General features: G+C 38.2%; 1 protein-coding gene across 49 annotated transcripts in view; it reads right to left on the bottom strand.

Annotated features, from left to right (window-relative positions):
- PARD3 (par-3 family cell polarity regulator) overlaps positions 1–23227 on the bottom strand; it is a 704173-nt gene that overhangs the window by 348662 nt on the left and 332284 nt on the right. For 45 of the 49 annotated variants that reach the window (XM_067030326.1, XM_067030327.1, XM_067030360.1 and 42 more), the window contains 2 exons: positions 3756–3847; positions 1497–1580 (listed from right to left, as the gene is read on the bottom strand). In XM_067030326.1, coding sequence (XP_066886427.1) covers positions 1497–1580; positions 3756–3847 — 176 coding nt within the window. The remainder of the gene's footprint in view (positions 1–1496; positions 1581–3755; positions 3848–23227) is intronic. The other 4 variants (XM_067030330.1, XM_067030325.1, XM_067030331.1 and 1 more) reach the window with 1 other exon arrangement.

Below are 23227 nucleotides of genomic sequence, written 5' to 3'. Positions count from 1 at the left end.
ATATTCGGAGGCTATCATCCATGCATTTTACCCTCTTCTCATATTTTTCTACTCATGAAATAAATGGAAAAAGGGTTTAACTTCTGAGATCACTTAAAATTATAATTTTTAAAGGAGATAAAGGCAAGGGCCATTTTGAAAACAACTAAGCTTATTTAACTGAAAGTCCTTTGAAGACATTTCAATGCTTCTCCACAGTTTTTTTTAAAAAAGGAAGAAAGTGAAAGCAGTCATAACTCTGTGAATTTAACACCCCCCCACCCCTGATTCAAGGTGAATTTCACATCTTGTTAGATATAACGCTCACATTCAAGCCTCTACATAAATCACAGTGTCAGCTTCCAGACCTTCCATAAAGCGTGTGCTTTGCCAAAGACATGAAATCTGGACTCGATACCGTCAGGAACATATACCGGGAAGGCAGTACAATTGTTCAAATACTTATTTTGAACAATTAAGTAGATAAACTCAATCACGTGCTTGTAACTGATGCTTCCTCCATCTCTCACAATATATTGGATGCTTGGAATTCCTTGACAAGGGTTGAAACTATGTTCCTGTTCTTGGTCACTGACCTAAGGTGACTTTCCGGCTCCCCCTTTTCTCCTCCCAGTGTAAAAGAAGTTAAAAAATAGACAAAATGATAACAATAAAAGAAGGAAGTTCAAATTAAGAAGCCAGATAGTTCATAAATGTTTCAATGGGTAATAATTAGATGGGTAAATCGGAGAGGATGGAAGTAAACTTCAAAGGCTAATGCCCGCCCCCTCCTCCATGCGGAAGGAGGCAGCATTTCACTTGTGGATGATGGGAGGCTCATCAAACACTTGATTAGTTGCAAATTCAGTTCATAGTATTTGAATACATATAAAAGCAAACGTACACTAATTCTTTCACAAAAAGAAAGCAGCAGGATAAGAGAAACTCATATAACATTTGATGTTTTTAAGGATATATGTTCTATGAAGTAATGAAGTCATACTAACAAATAGTACAAAATTTTGATACTTGAGTGGGCAGATTGAAGAGGAGACACAAGTCACACAGCAGAAAATAAATCTGTGGTTTGTCTAACTTAAAAAAAATCTCAAACCTAATCATAAAAATCATATAAAATTTAAGAACTAAATAAACATAAAAGCAAATTTTAAATGACTCATTTTCTATGTTACCTAGGTAATTTTTATTGGATACATTTTTTTCCCCAGAAAATTGCTTTAAGCTCTCCCTTACCTTTGCACGTTCAGCTGGAGTTCTGGCTCTAAAGGCTATCGTCAATTTGCATGGATGTGGTGAACAATAAAATTATTAGGATAATTTCGATGCCCGATTTCTTCATCAGCCTAAGTGCTTTCTGTGATTATAATGCAGTGGCCCCCAAGTGAAAAGCCTTCTGTTAAGCATATGCTAAGTCAACACCACTCTATACCCGAGCATAAATGAAGACAAAACCCTCCACATTATGATTCAATTAAAACCCTGCAAAGATACGTTACCTGCCGCCTCGAGCACTGAAAGGCACTACATGGATTCCCAGAGGCCCTCCGTCGTTGGGGACTTGTACGAGCTTTAGCATAGCACTGTGAGACAATATGATGAATGAGGGAGCATGAACATGGACCATCACAAACCGAAACTGAAACCAGACCAAACACAAAACCACAACGACACAGACGCACAATAAACAACAGAGGAGGACAAAACGAAAAGCCCCACCAGGCACACACGCACATACATACATGTTCTGGAACACAAGCGTGGTGATGAGGGCACGTTGAACTCTACATACCTGCACGCTAGTCTGATGGCATGGGGTGGGGAGGGGGGAGCAATCATCAGAGATTAACTACATTCAAAATGACACAGCACCGTTGCTTTCGGACCCCACTCTTCTGTGTAGTCCAAGCCTACATTTTGTGATCACATCTCTAGACTTCCACTGGAAGTTTCCCATCCTAATATCTATTCAAGGACTACGAAGATTAATGGGATAGAGATGCTTCAGCTACACAGCACTTTATAATTTACGAAGTGCTCCTACACATGTCACATCATTGATCCCCTCCCGCAAAAGTCCAATAAGGTCAACGCTTTGCCCCGGCGGGAGGTGGCAAAATCCAGATGGGATACAGCCACCCTTACCTCCCAACTCAGAGCTCCACAGAAGGTCGCCATCCTACCTGCTGTAAGCTCACTGCATATGCAGGCAATGCAACCCCACGGGATACCCGTAAAAAATCAAATGACTGTCCCAAGGGTGTTTGTAATTGAACTCTAAAGTCTTTAAGCTATTTATATGAAGTAACATGAAGTTACTTCTACCACGTAACTACAGTACTTTAGTATTAATATCAAAAGCCCAAGTTTAATGCAATTGGTATAATCTGGAGAATGTAAATTTTCTACACCATTTCAATGAGATTCCACTTCCTTTGTAGGTATTTCTGTGGGTGTGAGTACTGCACAGAAACCTAAGCAGTCCTGATCTAACAAGCAATATTTGGAAATACCATTTCAATTACATATCTAGTTTTAAGCAATCTGGACAACCATAAGTGATTACCAACGGACTTGACCAAGATCACAACATAGTTTTTATGCAATGGAAAATGCCAATGCTACAACTGTATTTCTAAGTGGATAGATTCAATCACATACACTAATTAGGACAAAATTGAAATTTTGTCATATTGCCAACATATTTACTAAAGTAATACTATTTAAATGGATATTTAATTTTTTTCTATTTTCATAGAATTTCCTAAAATCCTATTTGAGATACTGTTAATACCATTTGAACATGTATTTAATGACTGGTTTGTCAACTAAGATGGTTTGCCAACTAGTATGGTAATTTTAATACATTTATTTTATTTTATATTCTTTCTCAAAAGAACTGTGACAGTGCAAGTGTTTCTTAAGTGTGTAAATACTTAGAGAGTGCTGGTTGCTGAATATCCAAACATAATCTGATTCGAAGCCTGTTTAATCTCACTGAGAAAGTTCTTATAGCCCTTCCTTGGAAGACCAAGAAAAGACAAAATTACGAGTTTAATTACTAATATCTGGACCCCAACTTTTACCCAAAATCAAAGAAAAAATTTAGAATGACTGCCCTCCCTGCTCTAAGGTAACTTAGAAGAAGTCTTGAGAACATCTTCCATTCAAACCTGCCATTATTTAAGATAGTTGTAAAGTTGTGACAATATATGGAAGTTTTTCTTTGACTTTTTACACTTTAAATCATGTTCAAGATCCCTAACCTGTAATTTTTTATCAAATATCTTGAGAGATTCTATTTCTTCAAATCAAAAAAATATACACTAAAATGAGTCATGCTTACATGATTCAACTAGTTTTTCAAATAAATTATGTCCACAATTTCTTTTTTAATTTAGCAAAGTTGAAGAACAAACAAATGACCAAAATACTGACATACAAAAGCAATCTGAAAACAGTTACAGTGCTGTGAACACAACAGACTTTTTTCAATCAAATACTATTTTATATTATAATTTAATAGTATTTGCCAAGGCATGAAACTCAGAGCAGGTACATGTGAATTTCCATGCTATAGTTCTTACATTAGATCATTAACTCAATAGATGAAAGATGCTCTTTGGAAAACAAACCAATGCAAGGCATGTTTTACCTAAACACAAACATAACGCATGCCATATGCTTTCGGAATACTTGCTGCTATCAGTGAAGCTACATGGATATTACAGAGTTAGTTGAAACTGTCAGTAACTTACTCCAGAGAAAAGTTGGGTACGTTCTCCACACCAGTGTCGGCATGCCCCACGGGCTCAACACGGCTGCTGTCTTCCTCTGTGCCATCCTCATCCTAGAGAGGGCGCAACACAAAGAGAAGCACACTCTGAGTCAGGTTTATTCTTATGCAGTGAATGAAAGGAAACTGAATAAAGCTGGAGTCTAAGGGGCATTATGATAATGTTAACAATATCTCTCCTCCAGCAAGGATGACCTTTAATGATAAGATGGGTTTGTACATGTGAAAAGCTGCATCTTAAAGCAATAGTCTCCTGAGTTAGTATATCCTAGGGGGCGAACAAGATGCCACTGCAATAAGGAAAGAAAACATTAGAAGTTATATTAACCCTCTTATCATTTTTATTTCACTTTTTGGTGTATGTTTTAGGAAGTAATTATATATCACTACAATGTTATAATAAACTAATAAATAAATGTACATTACACTGGGGATGCCTGGTTAACATTGATACTAATCCAAAGAGTTGAGATCATTATAAACCTTAACAACTAGCAAAACCCTCAGTCCTATTGTCAGTTCCCCAGTTCCTATTAACACACCTTGTCAAAATGAACATCAGGTAAGCACAATCCTAGACTTAGATACTTCATCCTGTGAAATCTCACATAAAGTTACCCTAAGCCAATCAACTGATCATTTAGAGGTAAAGGCATTAAGATCTTAGCCATGAAGAACCACTTCTGTTTACTTCCGTTACAAAGGACCCAGTGCCGGGAAAGGCACAAAGAGTAAGATAACAACCTCGACAACCACCACTGTATTCTTCCTTTTAGAAAGGTAATAGTTTGTAAAACTTATATTCCAACATGCTGTAGAAATTGGGTAAACATGCTGGTGCTTCAAAAGGTGCATGTGGAATAAATGTGATGGTTCATAAAAGTAAATGAAACGTCACCCAAGAATATGCCTTACTTTATAATCTTGGCCACTGTCTTTTCACTAAGCAGTTCACTAACAGTGACGTTGGCTTTGCAGGATCGTTTGAATAAGGATAATCATGCCTGACGATATCAATGGTCCTATTATCCAAATTAGAATATTCAGAAAAGACTCAGAATCTCCAAACACAGTGGCTAAGAGGCTCATGAGAGTTTCACCTTGGATCCACAATGTGCAGAATTTATGTGCACATACGATTTGTTAGGTTTACCCTTTCTACTGTATAAATTTGGTAACACTGACTTTATATGTGAACTTAACTTAAACCACCTAATGAGAGTGCACCAGTAGAGAAAAAAACTGTATATTTTTAATCATGTATTTAACAGACTCACAGTAGAAATATATATACCATCAACAGAGACATCAATCAACAAAATGATAAGCAAAGGTTACAGGTTCAAGACACAGCATCAAACAATATTTCAAATTACTGAAGCAGTTTGAAGGCAAGGCAGGGCAGTTGGTAATGCCCAACTGACATTGCCTCTGAGAATCTGCCCAAATAAGAAGCTGAATGCACCGAGTTTTTCTCTGAGTTTAGATAGGCTCCGTGCATCCTCAATGGCAGGGCACTGCATGAAGTCAAGCTACTTGAAGACTGGTGACCCTGTGTTCTGAGAGGCTCGACTATGTAGTTCTTAGTCACCTATCTCTTTTAAGCACCAGCACATAATACATTTCGAAGGTTAACCAGCACCTTGAACCTGCCTAAGAGCCACACTTAATGTAAACAAGAACTCCCCAAATTATGCTTTTCCATTGGGAGTGGGGGTAGGGAGGAGAGAAATGTGATTGTGTTTATATAAATCAGATGGAAAACATACGAACAGTCTTATGGGTTAAAGACGTTTTGTTTCAGGATTCATTAATAATGTAAACACCGCTGAAACACCACCATGATGTATAACCAACAGAAACAACCTGTGTGACACTGTGAAACGGCCACATAAATGAAACGCCCCAGACTACAGTGATGAAACAGTAACTGATAATTGACACATTCATTGTTCCCACAGTGGCCATTACCAGGTCCCCGAGAGCATGCAGAATATTCTTTCATGTAGCTGCATACGGTGTTCAGTTATTTTGCAAATTTCACTGCCCTGAAGCTGAGCTGCAATTGCTGTGGGAACCACAATGTCTGGATGTGTACAGTATCAGCTCCTATATTGTTTTATTTTGTTGTCTTGTACTTTTTTAAAGCTGCAGCTGAACATAGTCACTTTTAGTAGGAGTTATACACTGAATTCCATCATAACCATAGTAAATGAAGCTCAGTTATTATATATGTCAAATCAAGATAGAAGGTCTAGAGTATCAATTTAAGCTACATAGTGTTAAAAAAATTTTCAGGTGAGTCAATGTACTTTGTGTCCTTTACCTTCTCTCCTTTTTACAGCAGAGTGTAGTGGTTAAGAGTTCAGATTAGAAAATTAAACAAACCGAGATGTGAACACTAAGTGTGCCATCTGCCAATTTTATCCTTAGGAAAGTTATATACCCCTTTTGTATCTCTATCCCTTCTTCTGTAAACTAGGAACAATAAAAGCATCTTCTTTGTAGGACTACTGAGAGGAATAAGTAAGATAATCCACATCACAATCATAACATAATACCTGACACATGGTAACTGACAATAAATGTTAGCTGTTATTGAAAAGAGAAATAAACAATAAATATATGACATATAAAACATACCTTAGTAATTGTTTTAGGGTAATGTTACACAGCTATAAAATATTTTGAGAGTATATATTTGTCCATACATACCTTGTGCCTTGCAGTAAAATTTAATATTAAACATATTACCTACTCAGCTAATTACAAACTGTATCATCTGCATTTTATAAAGTTGCAAAAAACCTAACATTTGTTGCACTTTGTTGTATACAACGTGTTTTCATCGTAAAAGGCCTCCGGAATGAGAAAACATATTTAAAAATATAAACAACTAATGCTGTATACAATCCAGTAAATGGTGGGAAGAAGAAAAGACCATGGGTTGTTAGTTGAGGAAATTTTCAAAGATAAAATAGATGTGAAGAACCGTGAAGGGTCTATGATTTCACCCTACATGAAAGCTCATAGTGAGCCTGCCATAGCTTCATGGATGTCATAGAGGACACGAGACTCCCGGGACGGAGACAAAGGACAGTCCATTACAGCAACAGCATTAGCCAGAGCATCATCCTCTTATGCACTGATTCCTAAGCTAAAATTCTCAGGGGCCCACACAGAAGAAACATGAGCCCAGGGAACTCGAACCTTTTACATAGGCAGTAAGCATGTCTGCCCACTGCTTTGGAGAGAGACACTATGCCTATCTTCCAAGGCTTCTTTCAGCACATTGCTGAAAGAAGAATCCAGAACAAAGGCCTTCATTCTCAAGATGTACAAAAAGGCAAGCTTGGAGAATTATCTCCCAACAACACAGTTTAATCTGAGCATTGCCAAGTGGTAGCATTTATATGATCGCTAGCGTACTAAAACTGGGAATATCATTAACAATGCTCTATGATAACAATATCTTTTGAATGCTAACATTAAATTGTACCAGATAAAAGTAAAAAAGGAAAAACTAATTTTTCAACGTGGAACAATATGCCCAACCAAACAAAAAAAAGCAAGGTTGGGCTTCCCTGGTGGCGCAGTGGTTGAGAGTCCGCCTGCCGATGCAGGGAACACGGGTCCGTGCCCCGGTCTGGGAGGATCCCACATGCCGCGGAGCGGCTGGGCCCGTGAGCCGTGGCCGCTGAGCCTGCGCGTCCGGAGCCTGTGCTCCGCAACGGGAGAGGCCACAACAGTGAGAGGCCCGCGTACGGCAAGAAAAAAAAAGCAAGTGTGAAAATTCAAAAAAACTCTCAGACATGCAAAGTCTTTACTTCCCATGGACCCTTCCATAATAAAGCTATTTTTGGATGTGCTCCAGCAAAATCCAGAAAATTCAATAAAACAATGGACAAAACCCAAGGAAAGTCCCAGAATATGGTGACAGTCCAGAGACGCAAAAACAAGTGCAGATTAGAGCAGCAGGCTGGAGAGGTCTGGAAAGTCAATCTCAATGAGAAAGAAATAATAATAATAGTTCAATATTTTTGAACATTTGGGAAACATTTTGACAGACCTGATAGAGTATGGGGGGAGGGGAATTAAAGATACGTATAGAGAAAACAAAACAAATTTTTTAAAAGTCAAAGCAATTAGCTCCAAGCACAACAAAGGAAAATGTATAGGAAAGGACATGTAATCAGAGTACCTAACTTGGTTATGCAGTGAGCAGTTCTTACATCACCATATAATGTGACACTGGCTATTGATTTCACTTGGACTTTTCATGTAACAATACTGAGAGGATGGGATGAAGAAAGGGAAAGTGGCATAAAAGGAAAAACCCCATCTTCCATAAATGGCAAGTCAACAGATGTCAATAACTGGTAACCAGGAAAGAGCAACATAAATATTTTATTCAGAAACATGGAAGTAAATAGCAGAACCAACGTCTGCATAAATTGGGAGTTGCTGCCTCTGGGGAAAGGGGCTGGGGGAACACAGAGGAGGAGAACACAGAGACTGCTAGTTTTTTCATTAAACGCCTTCCAGCATGATATATGTAATTTTATTCTGACTACATATTTGAAATGCCCACCAAGAGCGGCTCTTTAGATCCACCTGAACAGCCAGACTCTCAAGACCCCCAAATGCCACGTGGCATCAGATTTACTGCAAAGGATAAAAGGCAGGAAACCCAACTTGCCAGCAAGGCAGTGTCCCGCTTTTGTCCTTGGCAGGAGCCATCCTTGAAGATGTCTAGGGTCTCTTCCTGTGTGTCCCCCAGATGACAGCTCAGGTGCGGGGGAAGAGACTCACATGGGCTGGATGCGAAGCGCTACCCTGGCTTGGGAGCCTCCTGTCTCAGAGAAGCCAGTATGTCTCATGACACTGCCATAGGGACAGCCTGTTTGTCAGCTAGTTACAGTTTTTCAAGTCTAGATGCAAATTACCAATCAAAATAATTTAATTACCATACAAAGATTGTTTACAGAAACTAACAGGTTTCCAGAAAAAGGGAGCCAAGAAGAACCCACCGAAGTTTACATTCTCACACAGAGGGGGAAAAGATTTTGTTAACCTTTGATCTACCGTAAAATATTGATCTAAGCAATTTTTTTTTAAGATGGAGGAGACAAGTAGTCAAGGAAGAGAAAAAAGTGAGAGAAAAATGAGTATTTGATAAGCTTGGGTGAGAAGAGTGAGTTTTAGATCAGGTTAGAAACTCGTATTAGACAAATGGCAGTAAAAGCTTTATGTGAACCTATTTGTTCTCTGCTTCTCATAAAAATTAATAATCCTACTCTCTTCCATAATATTAACAATATAAAGAGTCACCTTCAATTGAAAAAGTTCTTGAAGGACCAATGGATGATATATTCTGAAATCACAAGCACTCACATGAACTATGTCTTTAAGAAAACCAAATTTGGCTAAGCCTCTAATTATCTTTTTTAATTTCAAAAATTATCTAGTTGTATTTTTTCCCACTGAGCACTATATATCTTCTCTACAGTCACAGATTTTTAAAAATGATATCCAAATACTAAAGTGGATGCCATTGCAAAATAGTACAGGATCTGTAATTAGAACACTTAAAATCTGAATCCTGCCTCCATCACTCATATAAAGAATTAAGAGGACAAGCTTTGCAACTGGTTTGTTTACCAAACAAGGAAAGCAAAAGCACACTGTCTGCCTTAGGGAACATAATAAAACTTCATCCGGAAAGCAATCACCTGCATGTCAACATTCAAACTCTTGGGTTCCAAGGATCTAAATAGTTTGAATAGTTACTACTTTAAAGAAAAGCCTACAATTTTAAGGAATAATTTAATCATTTTAAAACGTTTTTCAAAAACTTAGGTTATACTTGTGTACGTAAATTTCCTGCATACCTGACCTTGATTTTTATGTTTAAGAAGCAAGAAAAGAAACGAAAGTTCTGATGATACCCTGGGAAACAGATTTACAATATTCTTCCTCAAGTGTTTTTATTATTATTTTTTAGAGTAAAATAATTTGACCGGTTCAGTTATATTGCTACACAAATGCTCAACCAAATGATCTTTGTCACCTTTTTAGAATTTTAGAATTGCAAAATTTTCTGAATTCAATGTGAGACATTAACTATTAGTGAACCATAGCATCCCAGAGAAAATATTTATTTGAATGTTGACAGGATGAATTAAACCACTTTTGGGGGGGAATCACATATGGTGGAAAATAAATTCCAAGGGGAATCTGTTTCCAAGTCCTCTAAGTATCACAAATTGGATTCCAGAAGGCTCTTGTGTTAAGGTTTCCACTACTTGATTAATTGGCCAAATCGCCAGGGAAAAATAATTTCCCATCAGATGTGGAAAACAACTGAAAACATTTGGGGGGCAGGGGAATTTCACAACTGAAAACGATAAATCTATAGCAAACTTCTGAAGAAATAAAATCAGGAAGTGTGTAATATAATTTTACTTAAAGATCATTATATTCTACTAGAGTAAAAACATTTATATAAAAACAAGAATTCAAATACTCTTAAGAATAGACGAGATAATAAACAAGACTTTTTAGAATAAAACTATCTTCTTGTATTATGTTTTAGAGGGAAATTAATAGCTGTTATACCTTTAAAGGCAGTGCAGTGCATTACAATATAAACTTGCTCCACAGAACCCAGAGCTCAACACCAAATAATTTTGGATTAAATGAAGGAGTATTCAGTACCTGTGATATTGAATGTTATATGTGAGTTGCATGCCCTAGACCGGATACCTAACATCCTCATCTCAAGCTAACACTGATCAAATGGAATGGCAAACATAGCCCAGAACGCAGTCCATGAAATTTGCATTTACCACAGAAATGAAACATTTCCTGTCTTGAAACATACACAACAGGACTCCACACGACCCAAGGCAAGAGAAGAGTCTTTGAGAAGAAGAGCAGATGATGCTGACTGATGAAGCTAATCTAACCACAGAGAACAGCCAATAGTTCGTCTCATTGCACCTGTTACATGCACAGTGGAATCTTGACATTTAGTTCCAAAACGTAAGCCTGCTTCTCATAGATTATTAGAGTTTTATCCCAAAGACTTGACCACTATCACCACTTCAACCATATGGAGGCCATTCGTTTTGCAGGAAGTGCCTATACACTGCTCAGTTTCCCTACCACACACCAATGGCCAAATGTACCCATTAGCTACACTGATTTTAATCATGACATGATTTTAATCAGCCTAATCAATCTGGTTCAGGTGTGGCTTCCTTATGAGACTAATACCCATTGGTTTTCTTTTGAACATTACTGAAAAAATACTCTGACGTATGGATTGTTGAAATGTACTGATTTTGTCATCTGACCAATCTTGCCTAACAATAACGTTTTAAACCTTACTGAGGTGAAATTTTAAAATGCTTTACCTTTGGGGTGAAATAAGTAATACATGGGTAAGTAAACAATACTTATTCAGATCTATTTTTTAAAAAACCACTTATAACTATTTTCTTTCAAAAAATCGATTTCTCCTTGGCTTAAAGATGATTTCCGAATTAACCATTGATTTGTTAATGGAGAAACTAAAGTAATTACTTAAACTTTTATTTAGATCATTAAGAAAAGATCTAAACAAATATTTCTTGCTACAGATAAGTATAAATCACTTCTTAAAAAGGCAAGACACAACTTTTAAACTTCACAAATTTTAATTAACAATAAAATGATAATTGCTAGTATACACCAAGGACTCTGATGTGCCAATTACTAAAGAACCCACTTCTTTAGTCCTCAATACAACCTCAGTTTAATCCTTAACAACACAACCCTTAAACATATTCCAAAAAACAAAGTATATGGGATTTTTAAAATGCATTTTGTGCAAGTCTTTTTTCCAAATATAACTGAGCCATGTAACCATGTGACAAGCTCCCAGCTCTCTGAGCACAACATAGCTTGGATAACAGAGCTGTGTTGTTGACACTCAAAGCATTCTTTTTTTAAAAAACATAAATTTATTTATTTATTTATTCTCTTATTTTTGGCTGTGTTGCGTCCTCGTTGCTGCGCGCAGGGGCTACTCTTCATTGCGGTGCGCAGGTTTCTCATTGCAGTGGCTTCTCTTGTTGCCGAGCACAGGCTCTAGAGCGCAGGCTCCGTAGTTGTGGCGCACGGGCTCTAGAGCGCAGGCTCAGTAGTTGTGGCACGAGGCTTAGTTGTTCCCCGGCACGTGGTATCTTCCTGGACCAGGGCTCGAACCCGTGTCTCCTGTGTTGGCAGGTGGATTCTTAACCACTGCACCACCAGGGAAGCCTCGAAAAGCATTCTTTAATAAGGTTTACTGAATGCTCTACATGAGATTATATATAGAAATGTACTGGATCCACCCAGTACGTGAACGGGTGTAATGAACAACCAACCGGGGTATGAGGCCTGCCTCTGCCATGTATTACTCATCTCACCGAGCCCCACTTTCTTAATCCAAATAAAGAAATACGACTTTCTCTAGCTCATAAACTTGCTGGGATTGACTCATGGCTATCACTACATGCAAAGTACCTTACATATTAAAACAAAATTTTTAGGAAAAAGAAAAAGAACCAATTTTACTAAACATCTATAACGCACCACAAACTGCGTACACAGTCTTTCACTTAATCCCCACAACAAGGTAGGAATTCTTATTATGAAGAAATTAGGTCTAGAAAAGATTTCAGATTTCTCTGCAGCAGCAGCCCTGGGATTTTGAAAACAGCTTCATGGCCTGTGGTTCTTCAGTTTCACCATGTTTTTTCACTCTATTTCACTCAGGGAAGAGTAACCCAGAACTATTCAGTACTCATGTGACCCTAGCTGACTGGTTAGTCAGGGCTAGGGCCTGTGAGAAATGAAAATAAAATTTATGTTGTAAAAAATATTAAACTCTGAACATATAATAAATGTACTTTCATAGAGTGAGAATTACTATTAAAATATTTGTGTGTGTGAATTTTCATTTTAGGAGAAACCTAAATAATGAACATCAGGAAATCTTCTTACCAGCTGTTACATCTGGGTAACAGTGATTTTTACTGTTTCTCTGTAACATTATTTTTACAATGAGCATAAAACCTTTTAGAAATAAAGAAAGGTTATTTTTATTTTTTAATAAAACCCTACAAAACTTTCATAAAGTACTTTTTATTACATAATATCGCTGCTTTATAATTTGTCTGAAAAGTGACTTTTCAAAGAATCAAGGATCTAGAAAGAAAACAGAACATTATAGGGAAGTAAAAAGACGGAACTAGTCATTGATATTGATGTATATCATATTGAATCAGTCCTAGAAATCAAGCAGAGAGTTTTTTTTAAAAATCAATGATTTGGTGTAGTGTCTGAATGGAGAAGAAGAGCAAAAGACTGATAAGATGCCATATCAAAAAATTAGAAGAAATTTCAATTAAAAATTAAAGAAAGAATAAAGAGTGAAGAAGAGTCACAGCTAGGCAAGTTCACCACTGGGCTCTGTGCACAGCCCACAAAAACCTCACACGGCTTCCAACGGGGACCAAGATGTATATATTTTACCCTTTTTCCCTGATGATAAATATGTAGTTTACCATTATTAATTCTGAAGGGCTTATTAAAAAACAATTTTGTAGTCCCCAAACTTCTACACCTCATTATTTTAAATTGTTAATAAGCAAGTAAAGAGCAACACATGGGTCCTCTAACAAAATCCACTCTAAACATCTATTAGAGTTTGCACTGGTTTATTATTTTCCAATGCAATCTTATAACTTCACAAATGAAATGCAGTCATTAACTTACTTGAAACCAGTAAATGGCTTCGATAAGTAAGCAGTTTTAAAAAAAAAAAAAAAAAAAAGAAAAATCTCGTTTTCACTCAATTTTCTAGTTAAATTCAATGAAGTAAAAGCTAGTTGGTAGATTTTCTGGGGATCAAGAGATTGTATTATCTCAAACAGAACAAAACCTATTATATTTTGACACAAGGTACATGGCAACGATGATTAGTCTGAATGCTCAATTTAAAATCATGGTTGGTTCAAAAGTTTATAATAAACATAGAGGTTAACATTAATAAAGCTAATTAGCTGTGTATTGCTGCATTGCCCTTAATGCCTGGGATCTGATACAAATGCTAAACAAAAATTAAGACATTAAACAAGTACACTAATTTAAACCAATAAACATGTGTTATGTTTGGCATGGCACTTTAGCCTGGTGGTTAAAAACATGGCACTTTAGCCTGGTGGTTAAAAACAATCTCCATGCAGAATGATTTTGACAAATTATGTAACTTCTCTGCCTTAGTTAACTCATTTATAAACTGGGAAGAATAATACTATCTACTGAGTTTCTATGAGGATCAAATGAGTTAATTAACATAAAATGCTTGGAACACTGCCTACTACATAAGTAAAATATGTGGTTGATTTATCTACTCATCTCACTCATCTATTTATCAGAAGCCTATTTTTTTCTATGAATTTCAACAAAATCTTTATAAACTAGTGATAGTAATCCTTTAGATGTCATATAGCTATTACCAATTACAGTTTGTTTTCACTTTATGTAAAATGGAGGTGGTAATACAAGAGATCATTACTTTACAAAAGCATTTGCCCCTTTCACTGATTTCTTCCTGGGTTTAATAAGGACCCAGATGTCACCTCCTGCCACCTCTCCTTTTACTCATGTCCCAGAAGATAACAACTATCCCATCTAATGTGTAACTTTCAGAAATATTTCAACCAAAAACAGTCTTGGAGAAAAGAACTGTTTAGGAAGGGTGATTGTTCAGAGTATCTCTTTCAACACACTTACTTGTTACTAAAATTTCTGGAGTCAGGGAAATGAATTAATTGCTGGGAAGTCATTTCATTAGGTTTAATAACCATATTATTTGCTTTTGATTATACAATTTGATCCAATTATGTCAGTTTGTTTGGTTTCCTCAGGTTGTTCCCTTGGGATATAATTAAATCTGGAATTTGTGATTTGCAAATGGACTAAAAAAACTTGAGCTCATTTTATGTGAAAGACTGTCTTATCAGTATTTACCAGAAAGAGATGCTTTCAGAGTAAGAGACTCATTACAATATTTAGTATAAAATGATCGCAGCAGTGATATCCGGGACAAAAAGAAAACATAACAGACACTGGTTACTTTCAGTTACAAAAGTAAAAGTTCTGAAATATTTATTTAGGTCATTTATGGGGATAGAAACTGTCTGACTCTTGAAATATTTACTCCTGAATGTTCAGATAAAAGAGGATCAAGTTGCCTGCTTACTTGTTCTCCAGATAATAGACAGGTTGAATTGGACTGATAAGTGGTAGGAATTTCCTCTCTTAAAAAGTTTTACCGGGCAAGTACTACAATTTGGTAGAAAATAGACTTTGTAACTAATAACAAACTGAAATACATTTTAAGATATTAGACAGTCCATGTATTTTTAAAAAGCTCAACAGCTATCTTTAGCATCACGACCCAGATATTAGACAGTCCATGTATTTTATTTATTTATTTTTATTTATTTATTTTTTTTGCAGTACGCGGGCCTCTCATCGTTGTGGCCTCTCCCGCTGCGGAGCACAGACTCCGGACGCGCAGGCTCAGCGGCCATGGCTCACGGGCCCAGCCGCTCCGCGGCATGTGGGATCTTGGGGCACGAACCCGCGTCCCCTGCATCGGCAGGCGGACTCTCAACCACCGCGCCACCAGGGAAGCCCAGTCCATGTATTTTTAAAAAGCTCAACAGCTATCTTTAGCATCACGACCCAGAGCGTGGGCTAATTTCACGAGGGTGAACAACTTGTAGTATCTTCAGATAAAGACAGTACAAGGGAAGCACATTCAGAAGTCTTCCACACTTTTCCTGTAAAGTCAGCTCAGCCTTTGTGATTCAGATTAGCTTTTCAAGCGCCAGAGCTACCTTTCTTCCTTTATTTGAGAAATCTTGAATACCAAATACTATTTCCTATTCAAAACCCTGAATCTGTCATTAGGCAATTTCTTAAAATAAGTCTCACAGCCCTTTCACGTGGATTCTTCTCTCTCTGTGAAGCCTTGGTTGCTGGCTTCCTGGACGTGTGTCTGCGGGTGGCTTTTCTCCCTTGGGTATTAAACGTGAAACCCATCTTCTGTCTCTATTCTCTATCATTTCAAAAATCACCTCCACGTATGAGAATTCTTTGTAAAATGGAACTGCAGGGGGGTTTTGTGCCTATATATACTCTTGAGGGTAGCAGTGAGATATTAATAAAATTCCAACTTCTTAAAAGAATCACTAAACAGACATTATTACTAGTGAGTTGAGTCAAACATTTGATGAGGTCAAAGAGACCTGCAGTTACAGACCTCACTTCTGACAGTCTCAAGAGATACCATCAAGATACAAATGTCATTTAAAAAATAGAAACACACATATTGTCCTGCACTCAGCTAAGGAGCAGGGGTCTTCTCAAGACTTCACACTCTGTGACACCCCAAAGAGCGCTCGGGCCCTGCCTTGCTTCTCTGATAGGACTAGCAAGTGTGAAAGCATCAGTCTGACATCACATCCTCAGGTCAGTCCTGGGGTTTCCATCAGAGCAATGTCACTAAGAAAGCACTCTGGAGGTGGACCTGAACAATCCTCAGCCCAGCTCTTCTGGGGGCTCCAGTGGGGAAGGTGGGGACAGACTCTGGCCCGCAAAAACTTGTTTGGCGTAAAGAGAAGCCTCATCAGGTTAGAGACAAAACCCAAGGCAATGACGGGGCTGTCAAAGCGGAGACTTGGGAAGGATAACCAGTCATTTCTAGGAAGTGCCCTGAAGATGTGATACACGCAGGAGTGCGCTGGTAACTGTCTAAGAGCTGGCTCGCCAAAGGGAAAAAAAAACTTTTTTAAGGGAAAAAAGATCTGATTTGTAATGTTCGCCAACACCTGTGATACAAACACTCGCCCTGTGGCAGACTGGAAACTACCAACATGATGCCACTTAACAGAGCTGGGAAGACACGGGACCATCAGGCAGAAGCCGGCTATAATTACTCAGGTGGTTCTGGGGAAGATGAGAAGGAAAGGAAAGAATTCTTAGAAGATGAATTAAAAATATCAATAATATAAAGTACCAACATTCTGTCTGACACTTACTCATACTTGGCCAGATTATTGCTTAGTTTTATTTTATATCCTAGGAAGGCCATTCATGTAACAGATGTTTAACTATTCTTTGAACCAACTAACAAATCAATTACAGATCTCCTATGATGGGGTTTGTCCCAATAAACTCATGGTAAGTCAAAAATATCATAAGCCCAAAATGCATCCAGTGCTCCGAACCTACAGCACAGCTTAGCCGAGCCTGCCTTAAATGTGCTCAGAACACTTACGTTAGCCTCCAGTTGGGAAAAATTGTCTAACACGATGCCTACTTTATAATAAAGTACTGGATATCTCACGTAATTTATTGAACACTGTACCAAAAGAGAAGAACAGAATGGTGGTCGGTGTACTGGTTGTTTACCTTCCAGATCACGTGCCGACTGCAAACTGCGACTCACTGCCACCGCCCAGCAACACGAGAGAGGAGAGAATGGATGCAAACATCCATGACTAGATCCAAACTCAAAATTCGAAGTAAGGTTTCTTATGAATGCGTACTGAACCATCCTAAGTTGGGAACCATGTGTACCATCAAGCAATGACTCTCTAACAATGACCACCACCACGCTGACAGCAAAGGACAATTTTTATCTAAACTGGAACCTGAATTTCCTGAAAGGCCAGTTTTAAAGGGACTAGACACCAAAGTGCATCTGGCACCTCTATGGCGCCTAAGTGAGACTAGAGGAAGGGGTCCCCTTGGAGAATCTGGCTTGGGGTGCAAAGCACAGGCTGTACTTCACCCCACTTCTCCCCTTCTGCAAAACAACTAAAAGCAGTGGCCTTGAGCATAACATTGCTTTTCAGTGTTTAATAATTATATACCTGTTAAGTGCATACATTTTGAACAAAGCACTTTATTTTATCTTATAGATATTTTAGTTAAACACTGAAAAGAACTTTATATAATTACCTCAGAGGATAAAGACGGGTAAGCAGAGGGAAAATATTTATTGACAGGGGTGATAATATTAAACATCCTCACGAATGAGCCAGGCCCTATATCCGTGCTGCTCCTGTTCTACAAATAGAGAATTGCAGCTCAGAGTGGTTAAGGAACCCATCCTTTGTCACACAGCTATCAATCCTCATGTAAATCTACCAGACTCAAAGGCGAGCTCCTGGAGGGCGGGGCAGGTGACCTGTAAAGGGAGCAAACACACATTCTCAGCACCACAAGCTGAAATGCAAAGAGAGCCTACAGGCAGGGAAGGAGGAGAGCACCCACAGTCACCCCCCTTGTCTTTCAGCAGTCAGCTACTGCTGAGCCAGGTCTGGAGGCAGCCTGCAGAGCTGAGAAGGTCTCCTGAGCACACCCAGCAGTCACCCAACAGTCACCAGGCATCTTTACAAACTCACAACAGCTGACTAGGTTCCTGACTCCAGGGCCCCAAACACGAGGCTGGGCTATCCTGGACAGCTCGGGGTTACCAAGGTAACAACCTAAGGGCAACAGGAAAATGACAACATGGCCCAACCCTGACAGATACCAACATCCACATCCACTGTTGGAGTCAGAATGTGGACAGGGAGACAATAAACAAACAGGGGCTGCGGATGAAATGGTACCTGAGTTTTTGGCCAAATATTTCTTAAATCAAGACCTTGAGACTGTGAAACACTTTTACTTCCTGAGCTGCAATGGTAAGAATGAATTGACTTTGCTGTTTTAAAGAAAATGCAAAGAATTTGGATTACATGCAACTTCCTTTTCCTCAAATTTTTGGGAAAAATGTCCAACCTACAGAAAATTGACTACATGCACTCAATAGACCCTTCGTCTAAATTCACTAATTGCTAACATCTGTCTTCTCTCTCACATATGTTTTATTTTTGAACCACTGGGCTTAAGTTGCCAGAGATATCTTAAAGGTGAATTGAGGATAAAAACAGAAAATGGAGCACAACTGGATAGGTTTGATTTTCTAAAATATTTATTTATTTTTATTTTTGGCTGTGTTGGGTCTTCGTTGCTGTGCGCAGGCTTTTCTCTGGTTGCGGCGAGCAGGGGCTACTCTTCCTTGTGGCGCGCGGGCTTCTCATTGCGGTGGCTTCTCTCGTTGCGGAGCACGGGCTCTAGGCGTGCAGGCTTCAGTGGTTACAGCACGCGGGCTCAGTAGTTGTGGCTCGTGGGCTCTAGAGCACAGGTTCAGTAGTTGTGGCGCACAGGCTTAGTTGCTCCGTGGCATGTGGGATCTTCCCGGACCAGGGATCAAACCCGTGTCCCCTGCATTGGCAGGCGGATTCTTAACCACCGTGCCACCAGGGAAGCCCTAGGTTTAATTTTAATTTGGAGAATTTTTTGCAAAAAAATGATGAGTATACAGCTTAATTGTTTTCAATTACCAAATGCATTTATTTCTGTTCAGCTTTGCTGATATTTTAAACTGCCCCCACCCAAAAAAAAAGGAAAAAAGGAGAGAGACAAATTAAGTTTAAATTATGAAAGATTAGAAATTTAGGCAAGGATTTCACAGGTGCTTTCCCATATGATACAAATTAAAATACCCTTGGTTTAACAGATTACAGTGTGATTTTATAAAAGTTTCCAGAGGGAAATGACCCATGACCAACCTAGAAAGGATAAGATTTGGTTTCAGAGTATGTGGTAGGAAAGTATCAAGGCAAGTCTAAAATCATATTTTAAAGAATAACTTTTGCTTATTAAAAGCATACTTATAAAGGTTTTTCTTAAGTCTAGAAAAATAAATCCATTTCATAATTGTATATTTTCAAAGATTTGGATGTACTAATTCAAAAAAAATTATTCTACATGCAAGATGAATGGATGATAATTTTTGAGATTTAAAAAGTAAATTTTTAGGTGTTTATCATGAAACTCTTCAAGGCAGTTAAGTACCATGGTTGGTGATCATACATTCTTTATTTTGGACATTATCCACATTCCTGATGGAAATTAGGAGTAACTTATTCTACCAGACTTAATCTTTTGTCTCATAAATGACAGCAAATAAATTCATGGTCTGTTTAAACACCCATGATTACAGTTCTTCAGAAAATTAATTTAATCTGTTTAGAAATCTTTAATTTACTAGTGTTTACTGAGTGACTACCCTCAAATCACGGCGCGAGACATGAGGACATTTATCTGGTCGTGGGCCGTTTTTAGAGGGCAAGTGATTCCAATCTTATCTTCTGAGAATGCATTAAACTTTTAAATAAAAGGTGCTATGCATTTATAAAACTGAATATAAAAAAATAATAGGGTAATTTTTAAATATTAAAATATTAATTTAAAATTTATCATCAAGTAAATGTTAAAGAAGATGTTGGGCGTTGAGGGAAGAATGGGAGAGAAGTAATACAAAGAAATGTTATTTGGGGACTTCCCTGGTGGCGCGGTGGTTAAGAATCCACCTGTCAATGCAGGGGACGCGGGTTCAAGCCCTGGTCTGGGAAGATCCCACATGCCGCGGAGCAACTAAACCCGTGCACCACAACTACTGAGCCTGTGCTCTAGAGCCTGCGAGCCACAACTACTGAGCCTGCGTGCCGCAACTACTGAGGCCCGCGCACCTAGAGCCCGTGCTCCGCAATGAGAAGCCACCGCAATGAGGAGCCCGCGCACCGCAATGAAGAGTAGCTCCTGCTCGCCGCAACTAGAGAAAGCCTGCACACAGCAACGAAGACCCAACGCAGCCATAAATAAATAAATGAATGAATGAATGATTAAAAAAGAAAGAAAGAAATGCTCTTTGAAGCAAGGGAAAACAACCCACCTCAGCGTTGGAGTGTATGTGTTTCTTTGGCAATTTTTTTTAATGTTATGAGGAGTGTTTCCCCATCATCATGTCATCTCGTAAAAGATTAAACTGGTGCTCATGTACACAGAATAAAACACGGAAGCCCCATACTACCTCCACAATTCCCCCCTTTAAAATGAATCACAGTTGTAATTTGGAAAATATCCCTCCAATTCCCTCTCTATAACAGTATATACGTGAGATGCCCATATATGCAGGTGTAATTTTTATATGAAATGAAACATATAATATATATCCTGTGAAACTTGTTTTTTTTTTTGCTTAACAACATGTCTTGGAAATCTTTCAATATTTATACAGATATTTTTACCTGAATTCTTTTAATAGCTGCAGAGTATGCCTTAGTACAATACAGAATAATTGACATAGTTACTCCTCCATTAATGGACAAGAGTAGCTTGTTTCTATATTTTTTACTACTGTAACAATTAACATACTTATACATGAGCAAACATTTCTCTGTAGGTAATATTCCCACTAGCAAAGTCTTGAAATCAGAGAGAGATATTGCCAAATTCACTTTCAGAAAGGGTTCATCAAGTACATTCCAATCTATAGCACGCAAGTGTGCCTATAGGGCCACATCCTTGCAACCAATGGATTGCTAAAATTTTTTGGCTAAATTTTCTGCTGAACTATAGCCAAAAAAAATCAATATTTTAATTTGCTTTTTCATGATTCCCAGTGAGGATGAGCACCTATTTATAAGAAGACAATTACTCTCATTTTCTTTGGAAATGAGTCAAAAATATATATATATATTTTTTTGTGGTACGCGGGGCTCTCACTGTTGTGGCCTCTCCCGTTGCGGAGCACAGGCTCCGGACGCGCAGGCGCAGCGGTCACGGCTCACGGGCCCAGCCGCTCCGCGGCATGTGGGATCTTCCCGGACCGGGGCACGAACCCGTGTCCCCTGCATCGGCAGGCGGACTCTCAACCACTGCACCACCAGGGAAGTCCCAAGTCAAAAATATTTTATTTCAGTAAAAAGGGCTTCATTAAGCCAATATACCGAAGTGAAGAGGAATTTTTATTCCTACTTGTTTTATTAAATGATATACTCTGATTAACAGCATTCAAACTTTTAACAACCAGTTCATGTGTGGGAGACAGACGGCTAAAACAAGGGTGTATGATCATTAAGAGAATGAAATAAGTGACCAAATGGCTCATGACCAAGACCCCAGAATTCAGTGGGCCTCAACTATATGTTTACATCTGCACACATGCTCCTGTTATTTCTTACTTATTATACAGCATTGCGGCCATTTACATGACTAAGGACAGGTATCGTCCCTTTGACCAGGAGATGCTCATTGCCCAGCTCGGTTACATATTTTACATGTACAATTATTCTTGCAGAATTGAACTGAGACACATCATAGGTGTACATTCTCAGGAAGAAGATACAGACCACGACTGGTCCCTTCAACTGTGTATTTATAGCATTTATGAGGCATTAAGTCCCACAGTTTGGCCTGCTGTCTCAAATGATGACATTCAAACATATATACATGTTAACATGAATTTTGTTATTCTCCAATCTGTAATTTTAAAATGTAAAACACAATTTATCTTTTCCAAATGATTCCAAGGAAAAATTTTAAATGAACTAGTATATGCTAGTTCTTGATATTTTTGATCTCTCTGAATCATATACAGCTGAAAACTTGGTATCCATTTTTTAAATTGAGATATCATTGACATATAACATTACATTAGTTTCAGGTGTACAACATAATGATTTGATATTTGTATATATTGCAAAGTGATCACCACAAGTCTAGTTAACGTCCATCACCACACAGCTACAAATTTTTTTTCTTGTGGTAAGAACTTTAATCTCTTAGCAACTTTCAAATATATAATACAGTATTGTTAACTGTAGCTACCATGCTGTACATTATATCCCTAGGACTTATGTATTTTAGAACTGGAAGTTTGTACCTTTTGACCCCCTTCACCCACCCCCATGCATCTGCACCCTAGCAACTTACCAATCTGTTCTCTGAATCTATGAATTTGGTTTTTTTGTTTTTGTTTTTAGATTCCGCGTATAAGTGAGATCATGTGGTATTTGTCTTTCTCTGTTTGACTGATTTCACTTAGCATAATGCCCTCAAGGTCCATCCATGTTTCACAAATGGCAATATTTCCTTATTTCTATGGCCGAATAACATTCCATTGTGTGTGTGTGTTGTGTGCACACCACATTTTCTTTATCCATTCAACCATCCATGGACACTTAGGTTGTCTCCATACCTTGCCTACTGTAAATAATGTTGCAGTGAACATGGGGGTGCATTTTTTTTTCAAGTTAGTGACTTTGTTTCCATGTTTTTTTAATTCAGTTAATGAGCATATGAATCACCACCCCTTGGGATAGACGCAGGGTACAGTCTAATAAAGAACCTGAAAAAAGCCAGGGATGCTTTCCCTAGGAACGAGCTCATTAAAACAAAGGGGAGGGGGTTATCTTCCTTATGAACTCAGGGAGT

The sequence above is a fragment of the Kogia breviceps genome, chromosome 3, assembly GCF_026419965.1.
Source record: "Kogia breviceps isolate mKogBre1 chromosome 3, mKogBre1 haplotype 1, whole genome shotgun sequence".
Classification (NCBI taxonomy): Eukaryota; Metazoa; Chordata; class Mammalia; order Artiodactyla; family Physeteridae; genus Kogia; species Kogia breviceps.
The sequence above is the reverse complement of the archived record's forward strand: the minus strand, read 5'-3'. Positions and strand labels throughout refer to the sequence as shown.